The 21846-nt window shown below is 56.8% G+C and overlaps 1 protein-coding gene and 1 long non-coding RNA gene across 12 annotated transcripts in view; one reads left to right on the top strand and one right to left on the bottom strand.

Moving 5' to 3' along the window:
* The first annotated feature begins 5620 nt into the window (after nt 1-5620).
* Nucleotides 5621-21013, top strand: LOC109489598. 2 transcript variants are annotated; one of them, XR_004627644.1, is made up of 3 exons: nt 5621-6185; nt 6289-6432; nt 20663-21013. It is a non-coding gene; the product is annotated as an uncharacterized LOC109489598 (long non-coding RNA). The 2 variants fall into 2 exon arrangements; XR_004627645.1 differs by having other exon boundaries at nt 5625-5803.
* Nucleotides 8003-21846, bottom strand: part of ARNT2 (aryl hydrocarbon receptor nuclear translocator 2) — a 210038-nt gene continuing 196194 nt past the window's right edge. For 6 of the 10 annotated variants that reach the window (XM_019799513.2, XM_034667788.1, XM_034667789.1 and 3 more), the window contains exons 18-19: nt 15436-15572; nt 10103-13931 (exon numbers count right to left, since the gene is read on the bottom strand). In XM_019799513.2, the coding sequence (XP_019655072.1) occupies nt 13833-13931; nt 15436-15572 (236 nt within the window). In that variant the 3' untranslated portion in view covers nt 10103-13832. Of the gene's footprint in view, nt 8904-10102; nt 13932-15435; nt 15601-21846 lie in introns of those variants that run through there. The other 4 variants (XR_004627635.1, XM_034667791.1, XM_034667792.1 and 1 more) reach the window with 4 other exon arrangements.

Raw genomic sequence — 21846 nt, 5'->3', positions numbered from 1 at the left:
ATTTCACGGTATGTGAGTTTTATCTCAAAAAAATACAATGTGGGGACACTGGGCTGGCTCAGTCGAAGAGCATATGACTGGTGATCTGGGGGTTGAGATTACTTAAAAACAGAATCTATAAACAATATACAATGTGCGTCACTGGACGTTTCAGTAAATGATCTGTAACTATCGCCCTCTTTCCAGAATAATCTTCCTAAAGCACGCTCCATCCCACGTTTTTGTTTTTCTTAATGAACAGGAAGGAGGAAAGACATCTTGAGTGACACACCTATTCAGAAAAGGTAGTGCTCCCTAACTCCGAACCAGTGTGCTGGGCTCCCTAACTCGGTGCCCCCCGCTCTCTAACTCGGTGCTCCCCGCTCCCTAACACCATACTCCCTGCTCCCCGCTCCCTAACTCCGTGCTCCCCGCTCCCTAACTCGGTGCCCCCTGCTCTCTAACTCGGTGCCCCCCCGCTCCCTAACTCCGTGCTAACTCCGTGCTCCCTAACTCCGTGATCCCCGCTCCCTAACTCGGTGCTCTGGGCAGCTGCTGTCCCCAGCCCAGCCCCTTGCCTGCGTGGGAAGCCAGGCCATCTCTCCGTGGGGTCAGCACAGCTCTTCCTCTGACGCTGGAACATGTGCCTCTTCATCCTGTTGAGCTGGAAACGGGCTTCTCATTCGGGAACTGCCTTCCCAGGTCTGTTCCTGAGAAATGCAGACACACAGCACATGTGGGTCACCCCTACATGGAGCCCCCCAGCCCCCATCAGGGTCTGCCCCTCAGACGACTTTCTTCTCCCCAATCACACTCACCCCTCCTCTTAGCGGGTGCTCAGCGCCTCAGACTTGGTACTGTAGTGAGGCCTGGCTTTCCCCCACACTCTCTGGGCTGGATGGGATACAGGGCCTCCATCTCTGAAATTTGAGCGATTTCCCTCTTCCTGGGCTCCCCCCGGCCTCTCTGTTGTACTTCCTCCAGGAGCCCTGGTCCTCTCTTCTCCTGGTCTTTGGATCTGAGCACAAACCAGACAGGCTCACCTGGAAGAGGGACGTATCAGCCCTCTCTACTGTATAGATCCCTCAGGGTTTACACAGTCCTGCCCAGTCGTGCCCTGCCTGTCCCCTCTGCTCCTGTGCTTGGGGTCCCCTGGACCACCCAGGGCTGAGTAACCCCCCAGACTCAGAGACACTGAGTGAGGCAGGAGGGCCAAAGGAACTGCAGATGACGTCTTGTCCGTTATACATGCATGGGGAGACCCAGGCCCTCCCATGGGCTGCCCACGGAAATATTCCACATTCAGCTATAATCTGCAAATCTCCAGGGTCCACTGGAAATGTTCTGTGAGATTTGCTCCTCCCTTTTGAACGAATGATGCCCAAGAAAGTCCACATGGTCATTGGAAATGAAGGTCAGCTGCGTCCAGTCCTAGTGCTGTTGGTGAGATGTCCTAGCGATACTCCCTTGGCCAAGGAGCTGCGTCCGGGTGGAGGGCGCCAGTGCCCCGATGGGCAGATCCGACATGGCCCTTCGACTGATTAATTTCCTCATATTCAGCTGATCCGCAAACATGCTTTCATCACTTTTCCAGACGTTGTGTTAGAAGGTGGAGATGCAGAGATGGATTTATCGCTGGGGTTCCGTCCATTCTAGGGTGTTTCTGGAGCATAATGTCCTCTTAACAGATTCCAGAAAGAGGTAAGAATGTGATATGCTTTAATTTAAAACAAAAAGGAACAAAACCCTGAACGTCTGTCGCCGAACCTCCTAATCTTAAACTGTGTGGATTCACTTCTCTCCCTGCTGCACGGTTTCTTCACCGAAGCCCCGCTCTCTCCTCTGCATGCTGACTGCTGGCTAGGAGAGCGGCCAGGGTGCTTTTAGGGATCAGTGACCTTTGCCCCTATCTTGCCAGGTCTCCCCCACCACCCCACTTTCAGACAGAGCCTAGTTCCTGCCTTTCCCCATCTCCTCCCACCTGCCCCACAAGTCACCCTGGAAGCCATCTTCCTGGAGGTTGTCTCTCTTTCCACCTCTCGTTTCCCAACCAGTCACGTTCTGACCCCAAAGAGGACTGCAGCCGGACCTCGGCCCCCTGAAAACCACTCTCCACTGAGCTGCCAGCTCCCTCCCTCACCTGGGGCAGAGGTCGCTGTCCCCAGCTTCCCGTAGTGATGGGTCTTCCACACTGTGTTCGTAAGGGTGCAGACGGTATAGACAGAAGCCTGAAGAGAGGAGCTTAGAGAAGAGACATAAACCTCCCACTTGTTATTGTTTCTTGAGGGTCTGAGAGTCACAGGCCCGCTGTCCTTGAGCCTCGCGCTCTGGCACTGAGCACGTCCGGCGGGCCCGCTGCGGGCTGCCCCTCCCAGGCCTGCTGTTGGGCTGTGTTTCCACATCACACACCCGTTGTCTCTGCTCATCCGAGGGCGTCTTCGGCAACCGCACGTGCTTTGCCAGCTGCTCATCCCAGCAGCGAGGGATCCTTGCACTCCAGGATCGTCCGTCTGGGCGTCCTCCATGCTTTGGGACAGTCTGGACTCCTGCATGTCTTTGCAGAGGACCCAGCAGCTGAGACCGTCCCTCACGCCTTGTGGTGCGGAGCGGGTTGTGTTCCCCGAAATCGGTCCAAGTTCTCACACCGGGAACACGGGAAAGTGACCTTATGTGGAAATAGGGTCTTTGCAGACATAATGAGGTTAAGGGTCCTGAAACAAGACTGTCCTGGATTTAGGGCAGAGCCTAAACCAGCGAGCGGGCCCTTGTAAGAGAAAGGGAGAGGAGATCTGAGACACAGGGATCAGGAAGAAGGTCTTGTGGGCACACAGGTGGTGACTGGGGCGTGCTGACCCACGCCAAGGGACACGAGGCTTGCCGGGAGCCACCAAAACCCTGGAAGAGGCATGGCTTAGATGCTCCTCCATGACCTCCGGAAGGAACCCGCCCTGCTGACAACTTGATTTCAGAGAGTGGTCTCCAGAATCATGAGACTATGTTGCCATGGTTTGAAGCCACCTGGTTTGTGCTAACTTGTTGTGGTAGCCAGGGAAACGAACACACCAGGCTGATTCTGACATGGTCCCCGTGTGGGACTCCCGGCCGCAGGCCAAGCATCGGGCCATGCGCTCCGTATGGCCCCCGCTTGCAGTGTGTCTGCCCCGGGCCTCTTCCCCTTCTCCTGCACTGGGACAGGCTCCGGGGTCCGCTACCCCTCCTCCTCGGGGCAGACACTGCTGTTCTCCGCAGAAAGCCCAGCCCGAAGATGCCAGGCTTCCCTCAACAGGCCAAGCTGCCGGGCCCATTCGCCTTCGCTGCCGTTCCTTTTCCAGTGTTTTCTGGTGGGATGTGCACCACTGACCCAGGTCAGAGGGGAAGGCTCAGTCTCCGCAGGCCTGGTCAGTTGCTGGTGGCACAGACAATCCCCCCACTTTGGGACGCCCAGGGGGCTCAGGCGGTGAGGCGTCCGACTCTTGATCTCGGGGTTGTGGGCTCAGGTCCTGCGTTGGGCCCCAGGCTAGGCGTGGAGCCTCCTTGGAAAAAATAAAATAAAAGAAAATCCCCCCCACTGTTTGTGGGATCTGTGTGGGTCTGATTCGTGGCCTCGTTCATCGAGATGGCCAGGGCTGAGAGGAACATTCCTCTATTGCTAAAGCTTCTGGGAAACAAAGCTGGATTCGCATGAACTTCCGGACTCCCCCCGCCTTCTGCTACATAAGAACACTGCTCTCAGTTCCCACTGAAGTCCTGTCCAGCTCCAGCCACCTGCGGCCTTGGTCAATCCCGTCGGTCTTCCTTCCTCCTGAGGGGTGCTGTCATCACTGCCAGCAAATGTCGGGGTCCCGGGTGGGTGACTCAATGTCCTTGTCTTCTTTGTTTTCGGGATGTGGGACTTCCACGGCTGCAACTGGGAAAGTCCCAAGTAAACGGGGGTGAGCTACTTTCCCAGGCGCCGGGGAGGGCAGGTATCTTTGAGGACAAAGTCCTCATCCATCTGTAGTTCCAAATATTACCAAAAATATCCGTCTGTTTTTATTGACAAGTAGAGGCTCAATCCTTTGTACGTACAGCTCTTTAAAAGATAACTTCTTTGCATTTCTTTTTTCTGCCAGAATGATGAGGTGGTCACAAGTCCTTAATTCTCTGTCCACGTTTGATGTATGAGGTTGGGTTCTTCAGAAGCAGAATCTAAGAAGCATGGTCTCGTGTGTGGGATCTATCTAAGGGGCGCTCCCAGGAAGGCCGGGCGGGGAGGAGGCACATCCGTCTGCCATCACCTCCACCACGCAGCCACCCAGGACTGAAGGGGGCACTGCTCACAGAGACTCAGGACAACGGAGCTTGACTGCCAGGGAAGGGAGACACCTCCCCCCAGAAAGTGGGATTGGAAAGGAAGAAGACAGGATAGGCCCCAGTATCTGGCAAACAGGGTTCCTGCAGAGGGTAAGTATAGCTCAGTCTCCCAGGGATGCTCGAGCACCCCGGCAGGGTGGAGACTCCTCAGTGAGGAGCAAGGAAGCGGGAGAGCAAGGGAATGGGGGTTTCTGACACCCCGGCACCCGTGGGTCCTTGCTAAGGGGTGGCTCTTGGTGAGACAGAAGATCCCAGGTGCCCCTGGCCCTGTACGTTGGCAGAGGGGGGCCCAGGAGCCGAGGACAGCCCTTCCACAGAGACGGCGTTCCCGTGCCTGAGAGGGAAGGCAGAGAGGGCTGAAGGGAGGGACAGCGGGCAGCAGGGCCTCCCAGAGTCTTGTTCATGGTCTCCTTGGAAGGGCTGTGCTCTCCCAACCCCGGCCTGTGTCCTGAGCTCATGAACTCCTGAGGCCTGGGGTCTTTGGGTCCAGGACACACTAGGAACCAGCATTCCTGTCTGGGCCTGGGCCACGCAGCCGGGCCTGCCTTTCCCCCATTGCTTCAGATTCTCTGTCTGAGGTATGTCCTCTCTCGGCTGCCTGGCCCAAGCCTATGGGGTTGTCTGCTCAGGAGACAGTACGGCCAGCATGCGCGGGTGTCCCAGCCTTCCCTGGACGTCCCTCCCCGGGGCGCCTTCGGAGCGTGGCTCAGGTTAAAGGCCACCCTGCCTTCACACGGCCTCCCTGCCTCATGCCCACGGAAGGGAAAACAGTCCCCTGGACACTGCCTGCGATAAACGGGGGCGGCGCCCCACGGTCCCAGAGGGGAGGCTCTGGTGCCCCACGTCCTACTGACCGCGGTCCTCACCCACATGGCCCCAGACGGGCTGTCTGCCCGGGGCTCAGCCAGCGGCCACCAGCCGTCCCCCCCCCACCCCCGCCCCTGCCGGCTCGCAGCCGCCCTCCCCTGTCCTGTGCAGAAGGCTGCAGGCCTGCGGACGCCATCGCCCGCGAACCGAGACCGACCCCACCCCGGGCCCCACCGAGCCTCCCCCAGCCACCGCGAGCTCACCGTGATCGGGCTGTTGCAGGGCTGCCGGCCCTGCCGGGGCCCAAGCTGTGGGTCCGTGGCCCGACCCGCGCTCAGACGTGGCCACCGGGAAAACTCGGCGGCCGCTCAGGGTGCGGAGGTTCCAAGAGACACAGGAGCGGACGTGGCTTCTGCTCCCGAGGAGCCTCGTGGAGGAGCAACGCTCTCCCCTCCCTGGTAAACTGCCGGCGTGCGGGGCCGGCGTCTCCTCCTCAGCAGGCCCCTGGCCGCCATCTTCACGCACGCACGCACACGCACGCACACACGCACGCACACGTGTTTCCTCCGTGAAATCTGCGAATCCGTGGGAAGAATCACGAGCCGGGCTGTAGCCAGACGCAGGGGGCCTTCTGGTTCTTTCCAGCCGGCAAACCTGCTTCAGGGTCTGTCAGGGACTTGGGCTTGGAGATGGGAACCCATCAAGGGTCGTCCGCAAAAGCTGAGTCCCGACGCTGGGCGCCCGGGGGCGGGCGGCGTCGCTGATGGGCCCCAGCCCCCGGGGACCTGGGGTTAAGTTAAGCTCATCACAGCCTCCCGTGCTAGTCAGCCCCTGCCCCGCTCCTCCTCCCCGTCTGCGTTGTGCGGGAGGGCGGTCCTCTACACCCAAGCCCTTCGCCCATTCTGGAATGTCTGCTCGCCTCTCTCCCAGGAACAGGGTTCCCATGGGCGGGGTGCGTCTTCCCTGTGGAGCCCCAGCCCCCCCGCCTAGCAGGTGGACCGAGAACACGCTGGGGAGAGTTTGGGGGGAGAAACAGGCTCCCAACGGTAGGCCCGACGTGGGATTGCTTTGTATTTGTTCGCCCTCGGAGGTGATGCTATATAACATTTAATGAAAGGACGTTTTCCAATGTATTCATTCTTCTATCAGTTTTTCTCCCGCCGTGGACCATTGCTGCGTGCACACTCTGACACCTACGGCTGCATTCTCTCACCTCGCCGGGAAGGAGGCTAGAATGGACATGGGTGCGTCCAAGAGGTGTTTATTTTAAATTAAAAGAGATCGTCACTCAAAGTAAGTTGTGAAAATGCACGTTTCTACCGAAAGTATGTCGGAAAATTCTTGCGCGTGCATTCGTACCTGTGATGGGTGTTAGCAGGCTTCTGTGCGTTTGGCAATCCAAAGGGGGGCGAGAAAGGTGGTCTCATTGTTACTTCAGTTTGCGTTTCCCTGGCTACCGGGAGAGATTCAGTAGCTGCTTTCTCACTTGCTGACTTATGTGCGATTATTAAATATTTCCATAACACAGCACGTTCGAGAGAAGGGTAACATACTCCTCTCTGCTCAGCACCAAGATGAGACCAGCTTTTGGTCATTTTGCCCTAATTCTTCAGACTTTTCTTCTTCCCTTTACTTTCGATCCACACACCCCTCTCTCTTTTCTTTATCTGTTTGAAAGAACTGAGCTGTACAAACCTTACAGCCACACCATCTCTTTGCCTCTCTATTCAGAACTGCACCTGCCAGTTGGGCTGTAAGACTCTTCAAACTCTAACTACTTACCTGTTTATGCACAAAATAGGGGATGGCACTGAGTTGTAAAAATACGGACAATATTTTAAATTCGGTACCATAGGTTTTTTTTTTTTTTGCATGCTGCAAGGAGATCCTTTTATGGGCTGCCAGTATTCTTGTGTGTGACTAAATGAGTTTATTCCTGTCTCCACTGAGGGATGGTTAGATGTTTCTCACTTTTCACTGCTACACACAGCACACTGAATCTCCTTTCCACTGTCCTCTTGTGCTCGTATAGGAGGCTTCCTAGGACAGGGCTTGCAGTTGGGGTGGCTGTGTCAGGGGTCCTGTACACCCCTGACCCGCGGGGCTGTTACCTAACTCTCCAGAGCATCCGGCCTGCTTCCCATCAGCAAGGGTCCCCGCTTCCCCATATCCTCAATAACAACCGTGTTTATCAGAATTTAGTAAATCCAAGGACATCTTTATCTTGTTTCAGTTTTGCGTTTCCCTGAATTACTAGGGAGGTCCAGCCCCTCTTGATGTGTTCAATGCCATTTGAGCTTTATGAATTGTCGGTTCAAACGCTTTGGCCGTGTATCTGTAAAGTTGTATTTTTCTCATTGGTTTTAATAAGCCCTTCGTATATTCTGAATACTCTGCCGTGACATCACGTTGTTCGGTATATACAATATCAATCTCAAATATTTCCTACCAGCTTATTAGTTGTCTTTACATATTTTTAAGCTGAGTGTTTTTCAGCGAGTTCAAACACATCAGTATTTTACTTTAGGGTTTGCGGTCTTCACGCCTGGTGTGAGAAATCCTTCCCGGATTTGAGTCCCTAAATAGAGTTTCCTAGTTTTTTTCCCAAATGTTTTACATGCATCACTTTTTAACATTCAGATTTTTTTTTTTAAAGATTTTATTTATTTATTTGACAGAGAGACAGCCAGCGAGAGAGAGAACACAAGCAGGGGGAGTGGGAGAGGAAGAAGCAGGCTCACAGCAGAGGAGCCTGATGTGGGGCTCGATCCCATAACGCCGGAATCACGCCCTGAGCCGAAGGCAGACGCTCAACCGCTGTGCCACCCAGGCGCCCCAAACATTCAGATATTTTCATCTCTGTGGAGTGTATTTTGTATATTGTATAACACAAAGGATCGAATGTCCTCTTTTCCTGCCTTTCCCTGCCACCACTGACTGGTAGCCCGCCCGGTCCCCGTGCCTGTGATGCTGGCTCTCCCGAAGGACTGTCTCCCTTCTGAATGCGTGTGTCTTTCTAGGTTCTTTGCTGTGTTCCCCTGATCCAGGGTTCTGGATCTGCACCAAAGCCACACTTTCATCACAAAGCTTCCAAGTGTCTGGAAGGCTGAATTATCCATTTTTCTCCTTTTCTTCCTCTTTCTCCTTCTCTTCTTTAAATATCTCATTCACTTAAATGTATTGGCGATTACCTCTCTTTAGTTCCATAGGAAATTTGGGGTTACCTTGTCAAATTGCACAAAAAACTCTCCTGCGATTCTTTTTGTATCAACTTAACATGGATGGAATTTATACACACTGTAACTTAAAAGACCCATCTTCAGCTAACAGTTCAATGAGCCATGTCATTTGTATACACCTTTGTGACCACCCTTCAAATCTAGAACCTTCCCATCACCTCTTCTGTTCTCATCCCCTCCCGCCCCTCCTCCAGCCCCCAAACCACGGACCTGCTTCCCGTCCTGCTGATTAGCTAGTTCTTTCCTGGAATTTTGCACACATGGAATCACGTGGTGCCTTTGGGCCTGGCTTCTTCGGTTCTGCGTGTTTTGAGATCTGTCTTATCGTTGCTTGTATCTGCGCTTTGTTCCCTTTCTTTGCTGAGTAGTGTTCATTGTACGGCTCCACCATGACTTGCCCACTCACCTTCTGATGGACATTGAGGTTGTTTCTGGCTCTTGGTGATTACAAACACAGCTGCAATCGATATTCCCATTGAAGTCTTTGTGGGGAAACACGTTCATTTCCGCTGGGCAAACGCATACCTAGATGTGGAGAGACTAGGTCATATGGGGCATGTGTGCTTAACTGTGTAAGAAAAGCTGCCTAACTGTTGTGCAAAGGCACCGTGGCATCCGGCACGTATGTGGGGGTGTCCAGGCGCCCCACATGCTGGACAAGATTTGCTGTCATCAGTCTGTTTAAATGCTAAAACATTCTAATGGCTAGTGGAATTAGAATGTGCGTTTTCCTGATGGCAAATGATCCCAAGCATCTTTTCATGTTATTTCCCACTGTGTATCTTCTTTGGTGAAGTGTCTGTTCAAATTTTTTGTCTGTTTTGTACTGACTTGTTTATTGAGTTGTAAGCGTGCTTTACATATTTTGGACACAAGCCCTTTGTCAGATATATGGCTCACAAATGTTTTCTCCCAGTTGATGGTGGATCTTTTCATCCTGCTAACCGTGTCCTTGAAGAGCAAAGGTTTTGAATTTGTTTTCTGAAGTCCAATTTATACTTGTCTTTTTTCATAGATCATGCTTTAGGTGGAATGTCTAAGAAACCTGTGCCTAACTCAAGGTCACAAAAGTTTCTCCCATGTATGCTTGAAATGTATGCAGTTTATTTTATATCAAGAATAGCTCAGTAAAGCTGTAACAAAAATAGGAATGCTGGATGTTCGATGGAAGAGTGTTTAAATGATTCCAGTCTGGCATTTTGCTAGTCATCTCTCAACAGAGAAAGGTTGGAATTTGTGTTTACTCGAGGCTTGAGCACATTAAAATACTGGATTGGGAGAATTTTGAAAAGAAATTAAAAGGGTGCTTGAAGAAGACAATAGATACGGGATTTGGAGTGAGGATTTGAGGTCAAATCCTGGTTCTGCCAGTTCCTTCCTGTCCGTTCTTAGATAAGTCACTTAACTTCTCGAGTCCAGTTTCATAATCTGTAAACTGGGACTAATAACCACACAGCACAGGTTTGTAACGATTCACAAATGCAGCACGCAGAGAGCCTTTTAGAGGGCTCTGCCTGGTAGACAAGGGCAAGCACTGTTCGTTTGCCGCCCTCTCCTATGCAGCCAGACCCCCAGAAGGGTCCCTCTTTGGCACCCAGGGACTTTCCGCCCTTGGCCAGCAGTGATCTGATACACCACAGCCCTTAGAAAGAGGTGTGACCCCAGATAGCATCCCAAAGTCCGAAAGAAGTTTCCCTGACCCACGCGATCACGAAGTCGGCCTGTGCTGGTCACTGGTCAGTCATTTTATTGTGATGAAGTTTAAAACAGTAGTTACACATGTACACAACCAGCTCAGTAACTGTTAGTCACAGAGAACATTCAAGAAATACAAATGATGACTTATCCACGGCACGAAGAAAGGCTACAAGAGAAATGATTAAGTGCTTACATTGTCCACTGAAGCCCGTCATCTCCGAGGAGAAGGAGGCTGTCCCGGGGAGCCAGTCGCCCCGCATCGGGCACGGCCCGCCCCCTTCCCGGTCGGTGCCCCACACCCGCTTTGGCTGGTTGCTGGACCACAAAACTAGCTCTGGCCACAAGACCCAGGCACATCTCCATGTGAACAGCGGCCTGCACCATGGCGTGGTGCCTCTCCAGGTGGTCCCAGACCCCGGGCAGCCGAGGGATAAGTGGGAGGCCACCACTCATTTCCCCAGGGCTTGTCCCATCTCTTGGCTGAGGCTAGCAGACGTGGATGGGAGGTCACTGTCACATGTGGCTAATCTGGGGTCTCTTTACTGGCTGAGAGGTCCGAGCTCCCTGATGGAAGTTCCATCAACTATCAGCACACTCCCACTCTCTGCAACACATTCATGAAACAGCAAAGGGGGTGGACTGAATGTATCGGGAAGCAGAGGGGAACATGGCTGTTTGTGGTGGCTCTAGCACTCCTGAAACCACAGCGAAAAACAAAACTCATGGGAGGGACACATAGGTAGAATGTTCTAGAACTTCTTGGCCACAGACACAGTCACTAGCCAAGTCTTAGGTGAACCTTAAAACAGCTGCTTTGTGTCCGCCCCCAAGGCTCAGGCCGCCACGGCTCAGGCCTGGTCTGTGGAAGGCCCACCCGCTGGCCCCAAGGACAGGGGGTGTGAGTGAGGGAGTGAGTCCCGGCCAAGTTAGGCTGCGTCTCCAGAGGGAGGGGAGTCTGGGCCGGGCCTGGCTGGAGGACGTGCCAACAGCAGGGTCCACGCACAGCCCCCTCTTGGCTGTGCAGGCCTGGCACGGGATGCTCTCCTCCAAACTGGGATGAGACCCTCAGCGGCTTTAACTCGTGTTCTGGTCTGTCTCAAGACTACTCGGGTGGGGGGGCGGGGAGTCTCTTGGGTCAGAGATCCTTCCAGTCCTGTCTGTTTTCTTACTGGCCACATGATGGTTTCCAAGAATCACAACCAAGGAGTAGGCTGGGAGTCCAGAGGACAGAGCGCTGCCGTTGGCTTCCCCGTCGGTGCTCCTGGGACAGAGCTGGAAGGGAAGGAGGCTGGGCCGCCCGAGTCACGATATTCCCCATCACACCCGGCTCTCAGTCACCTATGGTCCCCGCCTTCTAGGACTGAGCCTTGAGTTGTCTGCACCCCGGCCCTCGTGTGATGGATGGAAGTGGCTGCAAGGCCATTGGGGGCAAAGCTCTTCCACCTTGTCCACATCCCCTCGGGGTCCAGCACAGCCCCGGTCACAGCGTTGTGATGGGCACACAGGAAATCCCCCAGTTCTCTCCAGGAAACGAGGAAAAAACAAACATGAAATCCCCAAAACTTCCAAACTCACAGGTGAAAGGCCACAAAAAGTCCATTTTCGTTTCATGGAGAAACCATTCTTTGATCTGAAAGCGATTTCTGTGCCTTTCTTGGAAATGATCGTGCCCCCTGCTTGGGGTAGGCTCAGGCTGTGGAGGTGGAAGTGACCCCAAGGGCAGGGCCCGCACGGGGGAGCCCCTCTGGCTCTGGCACTGTTGGGGTGCATGGGGTTTGCTCCCCCACCAAGTCCCATGAGGCAAAAAGGCTCCTGAGCGTAAGATGACCTGGAGCACGCCTGAACCCGGGACTCCATCACCGCACTGTGGAAGGGATTGAAAGCCACTCTAGAACTGTTCCGTCCGTGTGAATTCGAGTCTAGGAACTGGGAGCTCACAGAGCTGGCTACTGGCCACAGATGCTACCAAACAACGCTGGATGTCGTAGGTGGAGCTCTCCGAGCAAGACAGGGCACAGGGGTCCCCTCTGGACCCCACATGGGGCCGGCACTTCATGCAGAGTGGGCAGAGGTCCACGCACCCCCCTTCCCTGGCTCCTTCCTGCAGGCTTGGATCATCCTGCACTCAGGCAGCTCAGAACCCTCTGAGCTCTGCCTGGTCCTTAGGGGGACACAGGTTGTCTCCGAGCAGGTGCCTGACGGGCTCTGCCTGAGGGCCGCTGGGCTTCCCTAGGGAGGGCTCCTCCACCTGCCCGGCCGCATGTGTAGCTTCCCTCCCACGTGGGAGTCGGCGAGCCCATGGATGGTGAGGCCAAACGGGGCTGTCGGGAAAGGACAGAGACAGAGGCTGAGAGCCTGCCTCAGTGCACGGGGCACGGGGGGCGTGAGGTCAGTGAATACAGGGACATGCAGGAAGCCAGGGGCCATGGGCTCAGCCAGGCAGAAGCTTCTAGAAGTCAGCTCTTCCTCCCATCTTGAGACCACCTGAGGAATTCAAGGCCCCAGGGGGTGAGTGTACCAGACAGAATGGGAAGTCCGGCCTTTGGCCTCACGGACCTGCACTCCGCCCCCGACGTGGCGCCACGTTCCCAGCAGCTGCCGAAGGAGGGCTCAGGCAGCTTGGCGGAAGGCGCTTCTGAGGTCGTCTCCACGCACGGGTCCGTGTCTCAACCGTCTCCAGAGTCACTGAGTGTAATGTGGCCGCCACGGCTGGCCCTGGGGAAGCGGGATGGGGAGGCCTGGACATCCTGCCTTCCCATTCGGTCCTCTGCCGAAGGGCCTTGGGCTCTGTGACCCCAAGGTGTGCCTCCAGCAGGCGCTGGCTGGGAGTCGGTGGGAGACACCTGTGCGTCACCAGGAAAGGCCAGGCTCGCTCGGGGGCCTCCCGGAAGAGGAGGGGGCTGCTTCCTCTCAGAGGGACGCCTGGACCCGGGAGCTGACCCATTAAAGCAAGCAGGTTCCCAGCCACGACCCCTGGCGATGCTGTGAAGTGCCAGCCTGTCCGCCCAGCCCGCAAGCCCGGTGCCCAGACCCTGGGCCAAGCTCGCTCCAGCTGGGCCGCTGCTGAGCTGGGGGTGGGGGCTACATGTGTGGGCCCTCAGCCACGACGCACCCTGGGTTCTGGACACTCTGGCCACACGACCCACATGGGGCACAGCACACGCATCAGGGCGGGGATTCACATCACAGGGCACAGAGTACACACATCCCACAGCACGATGGATGGACGGACGGACGCACATAGACTTGGCTGAACTGGGGACAGGGGAGCGGGGTCCACCTCTGGGTCCCAGCTCCAAGAACAAAGGCCGTGCATCCTGGTCGCCTCCCTTCCGACAGCCGAGCCCCACCCATCCACAGATGTCAAAGGCAAGAAGAAACCCGATTCCCGTGTCCTGGGCAGGCCTGGGCCCTCGGGACTGTGACTGGACGTTTTATAGGTGAACATTGTCTGCTATGAGATTATTCACAACCAGACCTCAAGCCCCAACGGGCTCACCTCCCAAACATACACAGATAAAGTACAATAAATACAACGGCCCCCAATGCCCACCAGGGCTCCTGGTGGGTGGCCGGGCAGCCCCGGCCGTGAGCTGAGCGCTTTTGTGCCAGGGGGAGCACAGGGATGGGATGCCTTCTGCTGGGGGGTCCCGGGGCGGGCAGGGCAGGCAGGGCGTGGGGGGCCCCCGCCCGCATGGGTGGCGCCGTCACCGCACACAGGGCACTGCCCAGCGCCGGCCGCACTCTTGCCTGCCGCTACTCAGAAAACGGCGGGAACATGCCCAGGTCCGCAAAGTCTTCGATGTTATAATTGCCGGTCCCCTGGGTCGGATCTCCAGGCATGGGCAGCATGTCCTGCAGGAGGGCGGAAAAGAAAGCCGTGGGGGAGTCAGCTCACCCTCCCGGGCGCCCGCACACCCCAGGAGCCCAGCCTGCTGCTCCTTCTCATGCTCATCCCCCTTGGGGGCAGCCCCGCGACAGGCTCCCAGTCTCGGGACAATCTCAGGGGTCCTCAAATGTCCAGAGCCGGGAAGCTGCTTTCCCCCGGGAAGTGGCATCCCAGCAGGTCAACACAACCTCAGGACATAACCTGTGCCTGTGAAAGGCCAAGCCAGGACACAGGGTGGACAAGAACCCCACCGGTGCGGTGAATCTAGCCGGGCACAAAGCAAGGGACCCGTGGTCAGTGCTCCAAATGCAAGAGAGACTCGGTGCTGGGCTGAGCACGAGATAGGGCCGTGTGCATTCTGAGGGCAGGGCCAAATCCCGGTGTGGTCAGGCTTCCCTTTTAACAAGCCCTTCAGGTTCTGTGGGCCTCAGAGTGCCCATCCAAAAAATGGGAATGGCAGTATTTCAATCCCCTGTGGCAAATTTCTCAAAGTGTGTTCTGCCAGATTCTTGGCCCACGAGATACTCCGGGAGAAAAGAATTCTGTGGACGAGGGAGTTTGGAAAATGGCATACTCTGCCTACCTCCTAAAAATCCGCAGTGTTTATTAGTATAATAAAGGCTCTGATAAGTCCTGCAGGCAAGAAACTGAATAATTTGCTTAACCAGTGTTTCACAAACATATCTGACCAAGAATTCTTTTTAGCCTCGTGACCATGAAAAATCAGGCTGGCAATTCTGCCTTACACACAGCTGTGAGGCATAAGGATAGAGGAAGGAAGGCAGAATACTGCCCCTCTGGAGACTTAGAGGGACATATGATTCTAGACCTTTGTCTGCGAAGACGTTCCTTGGCCAAGTGGGAAAGGTGCTGGGGACAAGGAGCACAGACCCTCCCTTGGGAAAGTGGGGGTTACCAACTGGGGGGCCTCCAGTCCCTCCTTCCATGTGCTTCCGGCCCATCCTTGCTTTGCTGGGCAGACCTGGAGCTCTGGGCACGATGGGGGCAGGGGCGGGGGTGCCTCGGCTCTTGTGGGAGGTGCTTCCCCCTCACACAGGCCCAGTGGGACAGGCCAAGCGCTTGGCTCAGGGGGAGTCAACAGGTTCATGCCTCCATCTGGAACCATCTTCCATTGAAAACTTCTGGCTGAAAGTAGGGCCAGGGAAGCCCCAAGGGGCCTGAGCCCTGCCCAGCGGGGCTGTCACAGGGTCCCCTCCAGCTGCACAGCTAGGTCAGGTCTGCCCATCACGAGGGACGGCCAGGAGGGTCTCCAGCAACGGACAGCTGCGAGGGGTGCAGGTGTCCTCAAGCAGAGAGGACAGCTGAGGCCTCGGCTCCTGGCCCCTCTCCCCAGGCTGGGCCAGAACCTGTATCCCTAAGGAAGAGGTGGGGCTGCAGCAGAGAGCGAGGGGAAAGGAAGCAGAGAGAAGGCGCCGGTACCTACGAGAAGGCTATGCTGGCTCGATTTACCTGGAACACTTCGGTCTGACCGGGCTGCTGGTGGGGATGCTGCTCGCCGCTCTGCTGACCGTGGTGCTGGCTCTGCCACTGCGACCAGACTTCCGACGGCCGCCCCTGGAACTGCCCGCTACTCTGTCCACTTTCAGCTGAAAGATCCGACGTACAGGACACTGCCTTTAAAAGCCACGTTGTGGCTCTGTGAGACCTAGAATCGCCGTAGCCCAGAGCGCCCCACGCTTCTGAACGGCACGCTCCCTCGGAGCTGGCGGAACACATGTGTTCATGGACCCCTGCGTGCTCACACGGACTGACAGGTTACAAGTCACTTCTGCACCACGCAGCTGGGTGGGGGGAGCAGAAGTGGGAGCCCTCTGCCAAAGGGTGCAGGCACTCGGTGGAGGGGGGCTCTCCCCAGAGTGCACCTGCAGGGGGGCCAGGGGCTTTAAGCCTTGGAGCCCTCGGTGCCCTCAGTGACCGCGCACGGAGCTCGGCGGGGGCGTGTCTGGGGGCCCAGAGCGTGGGCTGAGACAAGCCCTGCCCCGCCGCGCGCTGGCCACCCAAGGAGGGAAAGCCTCTCTGCCATTCCAGACCCCTCGTCCCCAGGCTGCTCCTTCCGGGATCCTGACTCAGGACAAGCCTCACCTCAGCGTGTCCAGAGCTCTGCCACCCTCACCAGGTTTCGGGGAACTTGGCGAGGCCACACGTGGCATTCCACGAGGTCCTTCCACAGGGGCCCTGAGCCATGGCCCCTCCTCTGGCCTCTGAGTGTTTCTTAGCACGGGGTGGCTCGAGAGCAAAGGCGTTTGGGCCTGGCTCAGACACGAAGGGACCAGCACAGTAACGTGTCACAAGAGCCTCTGTCTTACGCTTTACAAAGAATACACGCTGGAAAAACCAAGTAGAAAAAATGAGCAGAAATTTGTCTAAACCGTTTTAAAGATTCAACCTCAGAGGATTTGTTAAACCTGGAGGCACATCGAAAAAAGCTGAGAAACATTTTTCCTGGTTCTGAACCACTCAGCACCATCTGGAAGGCAGCAGGCTCTCTGTCAGGCTCTGGGCGCAGGACCCCATCTCGCCCTTCCCAACGGCCGTGCTCGTCACGGGCCATCTCTCCTGCCGGAGGGCGGATGCTGGGCTCGGGAGCTGAGCCCACTAAGTGCTCAGGGAGATCCCCAGCCTCTCCCTCTGTCCCCTCTCTCCGTCTCTCTCTCTCACACGCACACACACGGGACATCCGGCCTGAGACATGAAAGGTTGTAAAGAAACACGTATGTTCTTAAGGCCTCACGACCACGCATTCCAAACTCTGCATGGTGACAGGTGGGAAAAGGTTCTAAAAAATCAGACAAGGACACGATTCCCTGCTAACGCATCAGAGGGATTAAAACCGACCGGGCACACGGGACTCTGCTGTTTAAGGAAAATGCATCCGGAAATCCGAAATGCCTCTTCCTAAAGCTCACGAGGCGCCAACGCCAGGGGGAGCTCTTCCAAAGCACGGCCCATGGGCTGGTTTGGGCATCCAAACGTCCGCAGGCGACACCAGTGGAGGCAGTGAGGAGACCGCCTAAGACGCCTAGGGGCCCAAGCACAAGCCGGCCCCCCTGCTGCTCGGGGAGCGTGGATGGGCCTGGTCACCTGTCACTTCGCGGAAGGCGACGGCGAGGCAGACCACGGGAGCTGTCATAACGGAGCTGGGGGGGATGACTGCCACGGGGAGGCTACCTGCTGACCCCACTTGCTACAACAGTGACTCCCTGCTGGGGTCTTGCCCATCAGGAATTGATGCCCTCAACTTTTCCTTCTGGCTATGGCCTTCACTGAGTCCCCCCGATTCATATGTTGGGTCCTGGGCTCCGGCCCCGACCCAGGCTCCATGCAGGTGCGCACACCGGCCAGGAAGCGGGACAGCTCCTCGAGGGGAGCTCACGGTATGGTGAGGAGAGGGGAAAGGCAGTGCCACGTGGCCAGAAGCCGCTGTGACGGGGGAAGCAGCGAGAGTGCCAGCTCTCGGGAGGACGCCTAACCTGTCGCGGCAAGAAGAGACCAGCAGGGAGAGGGTCAGCAGCTGAGCGTGTGCAGGGCTCGGAGGCAGACACCAGGATGGGTCTGTGCGAAGAGGTGGGGTGAAGAGGGCGTGATCTGCTCAGGGACCCGCAGGCGGCTCTGGGGTAAGGGTCCGAGTGTGACTGGGCTGAGAGCAAGCCAGGGCTTGGCTGTGAGTGTGGCAGGGACCCAGGGGGCGTCCGCGGGCAGAGGAGCGGCCGCACATGCCTGCGCCTTCAGGAAGACCACCGTCCGGGGCCGAGCGGGCAGAGGGAAGGAGCCGGTTAGCAGGGGACCGCTGCAGGGTTGCGCACATGACCCATGGCGCCTGAGTCCTGCAACGTGGGGTGGACGGCTGGGAGCGCCGGGACCACACATCCCCATCTCTGCTGGTTGGATGTGCACAGTCCTGCTTCTCTAGGCTCTGGGCCCAGCCCCCTGGGCCCGGAGGACAGGGCTAAGTCTCCGAGAGGCGCCCTGGGCTCCCCGTGCCTGAAACCAGCATCTCCCTTCCCCAGACCATCCCGGTGGGGAAAGCCCAGCTGCGGGCGCTCACGTCTAGCCCACCGCCCCGAACACCACATCTCCACTCCTGTCTGCTTCCCTCCATCTGGGGCAGCCTGTCTCCCTGAATCCACAGCTGCCCCCGATCTTCCTGAAACAGTGTCCACTGCCTAAAACCAGCCCAGCCTACCACGGTCCAAGAGCCTGCGTAACCCCACTTCCGCTTTGCACCCCACCACTGACCCCTCCGCCCCTTCCCAGGTGACCTGCCTGCCCCCAGCTGTGGACACCCTCTGTGCTCAGAGGGTTTTGCCCATGTTCAGAGCCCTGTCGGAAGCGAGCTTCCCTGACCCACTCTCAGTTGTCGTGGCCTTGTGTCACCCCCATGGCAGGGCCGCAACTGAGCCAACCCACCCCCAGGTCATGCGTAGCCACCCCACTGCTTGGTACTGGAACACCTGGTCAGGTATTTGCTGAGGGACAAAGTAACAGAAAGGTCAAGGAGGGGAAAGAGGCCAGGAAGAGGGAGGAGCCGTGAACATCCCATCGGAAGCTTCCTGGCGCTCAGCGGCATGTAAAGAAATGAACGCACATTCCCTCATCGGTCTCAGTGACCGCCAGAGCCCAGGTGGGCAGCGAGGGCTGAAGGATGAAGAAAGACCAGCTCAATTCTGCTAATCACAGACACGTGATTTCAGAATCCACATTCTTAAACTTGCGGGGAAGGAGAAGCTCTTCTTCAATGTTTGCCATAGAAAAACTGATTAATGGGATTGCTTCAGAAACAGCATGACATAGTAGCTAAGGAAAGAAGGGCGCGCTATTTCTGCATACGGGCCGAGTGCTGGGCTTCGACGTTATGTCATTTACTCTAAGAGACGGCTGCATCACCCACCTTTTCCAGACAAGGGACCGGAGACTCAAGAAATCTGCCCGACTCATTCTGTGTGTAAATGCGAGAGCCACAGCTGGAACCAAGGTCTTTCTGACGCGGGGCCTGCATGCATTCACTTGGGACACCGAGCATTTGTATCCAATGTCCACAATGCCCCTGATGCTGGCAGAAAGCAGGGAACACGGGGGTGACCCAGCCTGGCTGGTCCGCTGGGGCAGGCAGACGAGTGACCAGGCCATCGGGACTGTTCCGAGCACGGCAAGGAGGCACAGGCCGCATGGGGGGACATGGAAGCGGACCTCACAGCTGACAGTCTTCCTCGGGAAAGCCACCCCCCCCAAGCCCTGACCGGCAGGCCGCGTTCACACCGTCTGAGGGAAGGGCCATGGGGGAGGCCCTTCTTCCAGCCCGTTACTGAAACCCGTTCCTCTGAGCTGCGTGAGTGACCTCGACGCCCAGCGATGAGCAGTGACCATAACACAGTGTCTCCCGGACGACTCCCCAGGTGCTCTCAGCCCAGACCTCGCCCCACTGACCCACCCCACCTGACCTCGGACCGATGGTGAGCAGGGGTGTACGTGGCCTGCGCCCACCATGCAGCCACAGCCGCATTCTGGAGAAAGCCCCAGGGGTCACCGACATCTCGGATGCCTCGTTGTTCTAGAAGCCACGTGTATGGCGACGAACTGTGAGCTGGGCTCCAGCCATTCTGCCCTTCTTTTGCTTTGCTGGCTTCCTGAGCAAAGTCTAGGCTGCTACAGCCCCGGCTGAACGTGTGGGTCCCCCGCCAGTTCCCCGGTGCAAGTAGAGCACGCACGGGGTTGCCGCCATCTGGGCCAAATGGGTGGTCTTTCAGACCAAACTTCAGAATCTTGAGAAGCATGTGGATTCCTAGGTTGTAGGACTAAAGGGGCGACATCTTTCTTTTAAAACTGTTTTATCGGCACTCAGTGCTCTAGGGTCACTCTTGCTGACGTTTTTCCTCGTGAGAATCATATGAGGATCCCAGGGCTGTTTGGTGCACTGCTCGGAGGTCCTCTGTGGTCGGGAGGAGCTCAGTGGTTCTTTTTTTTTTTTTTTTAAAAGGTTTTATTTTTTCGACAGAGATAGAGACAGCCAGCGAGAGAGGGAACACAAGCAGGGGGAGTGGGAGAGAGAAGCAGGCTCATAGCAGAGGAGCCTGATGTGGGGCCTGATCCCATAACGCTGGGATCACGCCCTGAGCTGAAGGCAGACGCTTAACCGCTGTGCCACCCAGGCGCTCCGAGCTCAGTGGTTCTAACCAGTGCTGACTCTGCTGTGCAGGGGACGCGTCTAGAGACACTTCTCACGGTCATAAATGCAGGGGTGCTGGCAGGCAGAGGCCAGGGAGGCTGCTGAACACCCACATGAACAAGGTACCCCCAACACAGAGAATTACCCTCAAAATGTCCGTGGTGCTGACGCTGAGAAACCCTTGTGGAGGAAGTCAGCAAAGAGCTCCAAAGGGGCAGCTTGTTCTAGAAACTCCTCTGGGCGGAGGTCTCCAGCAGTTCACGCCCAGGACACACGTTTCCCATGCTTTCTGGCCAAGACCTCATTTTTCATCACTAACTCGTAGCGGTGGAAAGGTTTAGAATCCCCTAAAATTTGCTGGTGAGAATGCACAGGGCTGAGATTCGGGGGCAGGAACTGGGGGGTTCAGGGGTGTGGTGCCTGCAAACATTCTAGATCAGGGAAACCCCAACCCCTCCCCCACTGTGCCTGCCCTGCTCTGCCCCTAATTTTTCATCCCCCTTCTCACTGCAGAAATCCTCAGACTCTTGTGGAATGACCCGTTCTTTCAAGCTTCGTCTCCGAAGTTAAGTGTGCAGACGGACGAGGCTCCTCCCAGGAAGGCCAACAACGTGACCGATGCATTCCGTGGCCTTCATGACAGCTGCTCGGGCTCCGCATCGTCTGTGTTACTGGCTGTGATCTGACAGGATCCGCACTGACTCACGCCAGGCATGAATGGGACATGTTAGCCGCCCACCCTAAACCGGGAAGCAGGGAGGCCGGGAAGCAATGCACTTGCCCGTGCGGCCCAGTCCCTGCCTCTGGAAGCATGTGGGTAAGACAGTGGACGTCATTCAGACCCAGGGCGAGTCCAGGGAGGAACGCCTGGTCTGCCACGGCCCCCCTGGGCCACTTGCACTGAGCACCCTGCGTGCTTGGCTCCTGCATTTCCCTAAGACACATGGACGCATCAGGGAGCAGATGCCCGGTGGTGGAGGAGACGCAGACCCAGCCGTTCGGGGACCCGGGTCTCAGGACTCCCCGCGCGCTATCGGCTTACGGCCTCTTGGCGCCACATCCACGCGTCTTCGCCCTGCCTGTGGGGTAGGAGCTAGATGCTGTGAACGTGCCTCCTTTGCCCGCTGGGGCAAGGTTAGGCTTTGTCCATAGAAGGTACTGGAGAGACAAGCAGGTGCAGCCGAGGAAGGGGCTTCTCTTCTGGTTCGGGTGTTTTACTGTCTGCAGCGTGGCGACCGGCAGTGTGCAGGAGGCCCCGTGCAGTCACTCTTCAGGGAGCTTCTCCATCACCCTGAGACTGCAAACCAGCCCCAGCGGCTGGTGTTCTCCACCCGGCGGCGGCTCCTGTGGACTCTGGTCCCGGTGCAGCCTCTGGGGAGCGACCAGCCGCAGCCCCCACCCCCGGCCAGTCTGCTCAGTGCCCGGCAAACACACCCTCAGGGACCAGCTTTGTGGGGTGGGGTCCCCCCTTGGCCTTGGAGCTGGAAGCTGCCAGGCATGCTCGCTCTGCGGTCTCCTCGGGGCGCTCCTTCAACCACAGTCGCTAGGAATCATCGTATTTCGCGTTCCCCGTTGCACCTGCAGGCGTGGTTTCTCTGCGCTGCCTGGACCCTGCTTGCCGCACTGTCCCCACCCAGCTCGTTAGGACGCGAACAGTCGAATTTTCAGCTCTCCGTAAATGGTTCCAGTTTTACTTC

The sequence above is a fragment of the Ailuropoda melanoleuca genome, chromosome 9, assembly GCF_002007445.2.
Source record: "Ailuropoda melanoleuca isolate Jingjing chromosome 9, ASM200744v2, whole genome shotgun sequence".
In the NCBI taxonomy this organism is placed as follows: domain Eukaryota; kingdom Metazoa; phylum Chordata; class Mammalia; order Carnivora; family Ursidae; genus Ailuropoda; species Ailuropoda melanoleuca.
This window is presented reverse-complemented; position numbering and strand designations above follow the sequence as displayed.